The sequence below is a fragment of the Vigna unguiculata genome, chromosome 6 (assembly GCF_037176805.1).
Source record: "Vigna unguiculata cultivar grain cowpea cultivar isolate G323 ecotype 2 chromosome 6, ASM3717680v1, whole genome shotgun sequence".
NCBI classification, from domain to species: Eukaryota; Viridiplantae; Streptophyta; class Magnoliopsida; order Fabales; family Fabaceae; genus Vigna; species Vigna unguiculata.
The window spans coordinates 28,253,078-28,262,093 of record NC_140797.1 but is presented as its reverse complement, the minus strand read 5'-3'; the positions used below and the strand labels follow the sequence as shown (position 1 = coordinate 28,262,093).

Genomic DNA, 9,016 nt, shown 5'->3' with positions numbered 1-9,016 from the left:
CATGTGCTTACACATGTATATTAATTTTTTTCGTGATAAAAAAAGTAAGACATTATCAAATAATTTTTATATTAGAAATTAATTAAGTTCAAAATAATATTTAAAAAATTTAAAAATAAAATATATTATTAAAGAGCAAATTTATGTACACTAAAGTAACAATTACAAAAGAGTTATAAAAATAAAATAAATAATATTTACAAAAATTAAAAGATAAAATAGTAAAATAAAATATATTGATGACCTAACTACGAGCCAATTTGTGATAGTTTTATTCAACAAATTTTAAAATAGCGATTATTCTTAGAAAGATTGTAAATAATAATATTATAAAGGGTAAAATATGAATATGAATTGTGTACACAAAATAGGAAAATCTCTTTATGTACCTTTATTGTAAATAGTTTTTAGATTCAATAATATCTTTAGTCTTATTTTTGTAAGAAAATATCAAATTTGTCCTCCAACTTTTTTTTTTGTTCAATTAGATCCTTACTTTTAAAAATTTGATGCAATTAGCCCCTTTTTGTTAGTATTGTACTAACAATTTTAGAAATATAACATGTGTCTGTTCGTGTATTTTTTTTTAATTTTATAAAAAATAATAAAATTTCCATATGTCAGGTCAGTGTCGTGCAATGTGATAATGGAAGTAGTAGTGTCACGCGTCAGTTTCAATGTCAAATGTCATTCTCAAAATAACAAATATAGAGATTAAATTGAGTCAAAATAACAAATGTAGATACTAAATTGAAATTAAAATAATGACTCGTAACATTGTCAGTACCACCTCATGTGTGAAAAATTTTATTTTATTTTACAAAATTTTTAGAAAATGAGAAAAAAAATTAAAAAAATCACAAATGGATGACATATCTTTAATGTTGTTAGTACAATCCTAACAAAAGGAATTGCATCACATTTTGAAAAATAGAAATCTAATTGAGAAAAAAAAAGATTAAGAGACACGTGGACAATGCCACATGTCGCACACAAGAACCTGACACGTGGCATTTTTTTTTTCAAAAAATTAAAAAAAATTAAAAGAATTAAAAAAATAAAAAAAAACAAAAAAAAACCATAAACGAACACGTGACACGTCGTTAACGGGACCTAATTGAAACACTTTTTCAAAAATTAGGATGCAATTGACATTTTTTTTAAAAGCGGGTACCAGATTGACACACATGTACCAAAGTGGGTACCATCCGAGTAATTAAACCAAAAAAGTAAGAAAAAATTAAAATACTAAAAACTCACATATGCAACATGACAAAGTATTAACGTCAATCTAGTAGGAATGGTTTATATATATTTTTGGTCCTTTAACTTTAAATGAAAATTGAAATTAGTTCATCTTTGAAACTTTGACCTAACTTAGTCTTCCATCTTTAGAAATGTGTGAATTTAGTCTCTTTAAAACTTGTTTCATGGTAGCATTTAAATTATTTACACCTTTCACACATTTCCACTTCAATATTAATATGAAATACATTTAAAATATCAAATAAAGTTAACAAAATGTGTTTAAAAAGTCTAAATTCATATATTTTCAAAATTGAAGACTAAATTATCTAAAATTTTAACAAAAAAATTGATTTCAATGTTTACTAAGAGATAAGAGATAAGGTACTAAAAATATATTTAATACTTTAAAAAATAGAAAACTTAATTGCATTAAATAAAAATTAGAAATAAAATATTTTTCTACAAAATAAATTATTAATTTTTGTACTGTATCAATTAATTTCCCAAATAAATATCAATTAATGAAATTAAACATATTATTCAATGCAAACTGGCATGTAGCAAAACGACCGTTTTCTCTAATTTAATAGCTTTAACTTTCCTTTTTATTGTTTCGAGATCCAAGAAAAAAATAAAAATAAAACATTCCAACTCACACAGAGATTCTTTTCTCTCTCACACATCACAACCTTATAAATGGCATCACATCACTCTTTGTATGAGCAAACTGCCACAACCATTCCTCACCTCACCATCCCCAAACAACCATGCTTCTCTCACCCTTCCTCACCCTCACTTTCCTTCTTTTCTTCTCTTCTTCTCTCCCTTCCATCTTTTCAACGCCGACATGTTCCAACCTAGTGCCGTTCAGAAATCGCACCGACATAATCTCCATAACCGACTTCGGAGGCGTTGGCGACGGCCGCACTCTGAACACAAAAGCCTTCCGCGAGGCTGTGTACCGCATTGAGCACCTGAGAAGGCCCGGCGGCACGGAGCTGGTCGTGCCTCGAGGTGTGTACTTGACGGAGAGCTTCAACCTCACTAGCCACATGACGCTTTTTCTCGCCGCCGGTGCCGTTATCAAAGCCACACAGGTAAGGTTAACTCTTCAATTTGGATTTTCTGTTCGTTCTTTTGTCTTCCCCAGGTAAGGTTAATTCTGGAATTTGGATTCTCTCGTCTCTTTTCAGTGTTGTGTTTTTATCTCTAAAAATGTACTGATTTTAATATTTTAAAAATATATTAAAATAAATGCATTTTAGAAAAAATAACACCAAAAATCATTTACTTCGATGTTTACGACTGGTTTTATGGTTGCTTTACTTTTTTTTTTTCTTTTTACTTGGTTAACTTTTAAGTTGTCATGAATTTGGTAATCTTAATTGGAACTTTATTTAACATGTCAGTTCGATTTAAACTTTGTATACGTTTCGTTTCAACTGAGTTGTTTACTACATTTAATTTTCTTGTCATTTATTTTCTTTTGTGTAAAATGACATTCTTATATTATTTCTTACGCAACTGTACATGGAAAATCAGATTAATTAAATTTTCAGTTTCTCATAAATTAAATTATAGTATTTTTAATGATTTGTTAATAAATTTTCATAAGTTTGAATATTCTAGATTTTTATATATTTTTAATTAAATACCTGCTCTTAATTAGGGTGATCTGACCGTTTGGTTTTGCCGCCTTAAATGAAACATTATAAATTTATTTACTGTTTTAAATAAATATTATAAATTTATACAATGAAAGTCAAATTTTGAAAATTTAATTATCTTTGTAGAAATATGTTATTTTATTATTGATTAAATACTAAAAGGAAATCAATACAGTCACATGAAGATGTGAAATGTGAAATTATGTTTTGTGATAAAGATAATTAGAATTTTAAAACTTTATTATTTTTTTAATTTCATAACATTTTATTTGAGATAGCAAAACCAGATGCTCAGATCACCCCGGTTGACAACAGAAACTTGATTAAAAATATTAAAATTTTGAATATTCAATAAAACGAAAGTTTTTAACAATAATTTAGTTAAAAATACTTATTTTATTTATAAGAGACTTAAATTTCAATTGAATTATTATTTTTTATTTTTCGTGTAAAAATATATAAATTTTTATAAGTTTGAATATTCTAGATATTTGTATATTTTTAATTAAATACCTGTTCTTAATTAGGATGATCTGACCGTTTGGTTTTGCCGCCTTAAATAAAATGTTATAAATTTATTTTTTTTATTTAAATAAAGTATTATACATTTATACAAAGAAAGTCAAATTTTGAAAGGTTGATTATCTTTGTAGAAATATGTTATTTAATTATTAATAAAATACTAAAATCAAATCAATACAGCCTCGTGAAAATTTGAAATAATGTTTTGTGATAAAAGATAATTAGAATTTTAAAACTTTATTATTATTTTTAATTTCATAATATTTTATTTGAGATAGCAAAACCAGATGCTCAGATCACCCCGGTTGACAACAGAAACTTGATTAAAAATATTAAAATTTTGAATATTCAATAAAACGAAATATTTTAACAAGAATTTAATTAAAAATGCTTATTTTATTTATGAGAGACTTAAATTTCAATTGAATTATTATTTTTTATTTTCAATGTAAAAATATATAAATAACGACCATGCAAAATAACATTCATACCTTTTTCACTTGTCAAAAAATTGAAAAATATAAAAATAAAATAATTATTTTAATAAAAATTAATTCAAATTATTCAAATTTTTAAGAGATTTATTATTTAATTACGTTTCTTCTTTCCTTAATTTTATTACATTTCCATGTGGAATTTTTAGAGAATATGTGATTTGTTGCGTGAACTATTTTATTTGATTTTCTTTTAATTTGGGTTTATGTCTACTGAATTTTAAGATTATGAGAAGTAGATAATGTATATTAAATTTGTAAGGAATTGTTGAGGATATATATTTTTAGACATGTTCGAATGTATTGTTCTTCTCTGATTGAAATTTATTAGATATTCTAAAATTTTGTAGACTTGTGTGAACATATTTTCTTTATTTAATTTTTAAAAAAATTAGTAGGTTTCATAGTGTTTTTTAAAGATTCTTTTGTAATTTTCGAATTTTAACCTATACAAATGTATTTGGTACTTTGTTCGTAGCATTCCTCAACTTTATAATATCATTTAGTTATATTATACAATATATATTTTAAAATTATTGATTATTTGGTAATACGTTTCCTTTTTGTTTAGATTAATGATGTTAACTTTGCTACTATGTTTTCTTTTTTGTAAATTATTAAATCATTAATGTGTAATTTTTTTGTTTTGAAGACTGATTTAATAAATAATTCTTTTAGAAATTAAGATATTATAAACACAATAAGTGTCTGCTTGGTCAAAATTTAATTTTAAGAAATAACATCATTAATGCTTTAATTTGTTTAAAAATTAATAAGAAATTAATTATTTCTAAAACTACTCAACTCGCCTATGTATTAAAACTGTTTGATAGTGGGGGAGAATGACGTAGTCTAATAAAACAACATTTCAATTATTTGATAATATAACTCATTTTCGAATTAATTTTTTATTTAAACCAGAAGAAATCACGCATTTTTAATTATATCATCTTATTTTAATTATTTAAAGGTTAAAATTTATCTTAATTTTAGTTTTATTTTTTAAATACAAATATATTATTATTATTATTATCATTACTATTTATATTTGATTTGTAATTTGTAATTTAGTAATATAGATCATAGATTTACATGAAAGAGAGGAAAAAAATGTAATTATATTAATAGTAATGTGTTTGATTATTTGAAGTAGTTGACAACATTTACTATTTTTAAAATTAAAAATATTAAAATTTTAAAATATAATTAAAGATGAGATATAAATATAAAATGTAAAAAGCTATATTCTATTATATATTGTTATAAATTAGATCGAATCCTTCAATCGTTTTAAACTTTTTCCACAATGTGGGTTGTTTTCAATATTGCAATTCGCTGTGTAAATTTCAGTTGTCTTTTTTTGCTTTGTTGTCTCCCATCACAGAAAAAGATGCCAGTTATGAACAGATCAGATAACGTGAACCTAGAGACAAATTTAGCTTGTATAACAAATTTAAATCAAACACTAAATTCAAAATTAGGGTCCACTATCTTAAAATAAAAATATTATTATTATTATTATTATTATTTATGAAATCTTGATATATTATCTTATTGAGATTAACTATGTCGGTGTACATCTTGGAAGCAGACAAAATCACATGTACACTAGTGAAAAGAAGAAACAAATTACACTACCATTTATTACAATTTGTGGTGTATTATGATTTTTCTACATAAAAAAGTGGAGTCTCTAGAGCCTACTTATCACTAAAACCAAAGTGATAAAGACTATATAGTTCCTGCAATGCAGAAAGCCAGCAAATGCCAGCATATTTCAGGGAAGTCCCAAAAATTGAATGGTAGAATGTGAAACACCACAGAAGTCACTTACAATTAATGAGATAAAATAAGATCAGATCAAGGGTCAATACTCTGTACTTGTGAATGATGAGAGGAACATTGTACATTGTAAAGGGTCTGATATAGTGATGTGTTGTGGATTGATATCAATTGTAAGTCTTTATGATTATCTTGTCTGAAATATGTAAGGATGAAAATATAGAGTATTTAGACAGAAAATGTGTTGCCTAAAACTAGGAATTCATATGAATATAAATTATGGTGGGCCTAATGCTGAATGGATGAAAAATATTGATGGGTCCCTTGTCTGCATAGATGCATGTGCATGATATTTAAAGCAATCACAACACAAGTGACAATGGTTTTGTTGGACAGCTGGTTCTTTGGCCATTAGTCATTACTGTTGTCTGCTTTGATTATTTAGTGAGCAATTCAAGTATGATTTATTTATTTAAAAAATAAAATGTGAAATGAGGGGTATCATGTAAATTGATGTATAACTAATTTGAGTACTGTTCAGATGTTCTTGGGTCCATTGCAATGCTGAATGGAAAGGACCATGTTATCAGAATACATACTTCATATTTATTTTTTGCTTATGGTTATAAACTTGAATGGAACGAATATGTGCACTGAATTAAGTAGTGGAATGGTGATACTGTAATCGTAGAGAGTTAGGACAGAGAGAAGAGAAAATTAGTAGTAACGAAAGTAAATAGTACCTGACTGATGGTATCAGTTCCAAAGCTTTGTGACTGTTTGAACATTCACTATTAGATGCATGGTTTAAATCTATATAACTGAATTATAGCTAATGGTAGATCTAAGATCCTAAGTCAGTGGGGACAAGTCAAGGAGTATATTTATACACTTTTAACTATACATATGTTTATCATAAATCAATGGGTAGCTTAAGATATTTAGTAATAATTTTAAGAAAACCACGGATGCACATGACCACCCTGGTGTACACACAGATCCGCCCGTGACTATAACTATCAAACTCATTTGGCATGTGTATGTAGTAAGGTAATAAATTCATGTTTCGCTCCTAGAAAATGATTGAGGTGAATACTCAAAGTCCAGTGGAAATATGATTGACGTGAATACTCAAAGTCCAGCGGAAATCAAAACTCATCTATTATTCCTTCTAACACGATTTATTGTTTTCTTGATAGGAAAGGAAACATGATAGATAGGAAACTTGTTAAGAAATCTCTCCTTTGTCTTCCCTAGCACACTCTTTAATGCTCTTCCTCTTTTAGGAGACGGGGCGTTGGCCTTTAATTGCACCCTTACCATCTTATGGAAGAGGGAGGGAGCTCCCTGGAGCAAGGTATATCAGTTTTCTGCATGGAGATGGACTTACTGATGTGGTGATCACAGGTGGGTATCAAATCTTTAGCATTTTCTGCAAAAGTAAATCAAGGGGGAATGCTCCCTTTCATGTGCAGTTTTTTATAGACAAACTAACTTTATGTGAGCCTTACCCAATCTTTTCATAGGTGAGAATGGGACAATTGATGGGCAAGGAGATGTGTGGTGGAACATGTGGAGGAAGAGAACACTTAAATATACAAGACCAAACCTTGTTGAATTTGTAAATTCTCAAGATATTCTTATCTCAAATGTGATTTTCAAGAATTCTCCCTTCTGGAATATACATCCAGTTTATTGCAAGTATGATTGAGCATTCAGAAGTAATTTCTTTTTAAAGTATTTTCATTTTGTTCATTACAAGTTGCTTGAAACAAACTAGTAAGGAAATCAAGAGGTAGAGATGTTTTTATGAACTATAACCTCAAACTCTGTTCCTTCTTTGCAGCAATGTTGTGGTTCGATATGTCACAATCTTGGCTCCTCCTGACTCTCCTAACACTGATGGAATTGATCCAGGTAAGTTCCCTCTAAATAAGCCACATCTTATGCAAATAGGGAAGTAGTTGTAACTTGTAATAAATAGTCAAATCCTATTGCAACTGATCTCATTAAGGTTTTATTTGTTGGTACTGCGCTCTTCCTTTATCAGAGAAATTACCAATGTGGCTTTTATCTTACAAGTACATCCTGTTCAGATATATGTTGTATATTTTCATGGTACATGAAATAAAAATTCAGCAGCATCAAGTGTCATGTTGTGATTGCCATGAGGTATTTTCTAATCTGCATAATTTATTTATGCAGATTCAAGTTCAAATGTCTGCATAGAGGACTCGTACATATCCACAGGAGATGATCTTGTGGCAGTGAAGAGTGGATGGGATGAGTACGGCATTGCCTACGGTCGCCCTAGCTCCGGCATCACCATCCGGCGGCTGACCGGATCGTCGCCATTCGCCGGCATTGCAATTGGCAGTGAAACCTCTGGTGGGGTGGAGAATGTGCTAGCTGAACGCATCAACCTCTTCAACATGGGAGTAGGTATCCACATCAAGACCAACAAAGGCAGGGGAGGGTTTATCAAGAACATCACAGTGGCTCATGTGTATGTTGAGAATGCAAGGCAAGGAATTAAGATCTCAGGTGAGGTAGGAGGGCATCCAGATGACAAGTATAATCCTAATGCACTCCCTTTTGTGAAAGGCATCACAATAAGGAATGTTTGGGGAGTGAAGGTTAAGCAAGCAGGTCTGATAAATGGACTCAAAAATTCCCCTTTCACTGATGTTTGTTTGTCTGTTATCAACTTCCATGGTATGAAAAGAGCTCCTGATTGGAAGTGTTCTGATGTGAATGGATCTGCTTATCAGGTTAACCCTTGGCCATGTTCTCAGCTGAGCAACCAAGAACATGGGTCATGTGCCATTTAGAGATTTTCAACCCCTTATAGTTTTGTAATGATTGAGTGTTTCTTTCATTGATTTCTTTTACCTAATGATCCTGTTGAATCACCATGTTTCCAACTAACTGTATGATACATCACATGAAAGAATAATCCCTACCTAGTTTACTATTGATAATATTTACCCAAATTCCATTATGAGAATTTGACTTTTGGGTATCTAAAACTATGTCTTGGTCCATCATTTGAACTGATTTTCCAAAAATAAAAAGTTTAAACTGAACTAAATTTCTTAAAACTATTTGTTTGGTAAATTTTATATAAACTATTAAATTAAATTAATTAAATGATTAATAGATGTTTTTATTATTAATAAAAGATTTATGAATTTATTTATCTATTTTGCACTTGTTTTTCACTCTGCTTTTTAGTATGAATGTACAGATTATGTCTATCATCTCAATGATGAATGATATTTGTATTTTTAATATTTAGGTTAA

The 9,016-nt window shown here is 28.5% G+C and overlaps 1 protein-coding gene across 1 annotated transcript; it reads left to right on the top strand.

The window, feature by feature from the left end:
• Positions 1-1,954: 1,954 nt before the first annotated feature.
• On the top strand, positions 1,955-8,742 carry LOC114188672 (putative polygalacturonase). Its single transcript, XM_028077260.2, has 5 exons — positions 1,955-2,345; positions 7,000-7,120; positions 7,240-7,414; positions 7,560-7,630; positions 7,919-8,742. Exons 1-5 carry the CDS (start codon positions 2,016-2,018, stop codon positions 8,542-8,544), a joined length of 1,323 nt encoding a protein of 440 aa, XP_027933061.2. The 5' UTR covers positions 1,955-2,015; the 3' UTR covers positions 8,545-8,742.
• Positions 8,743-9,016: the final 274 nt, after the last annotated feature.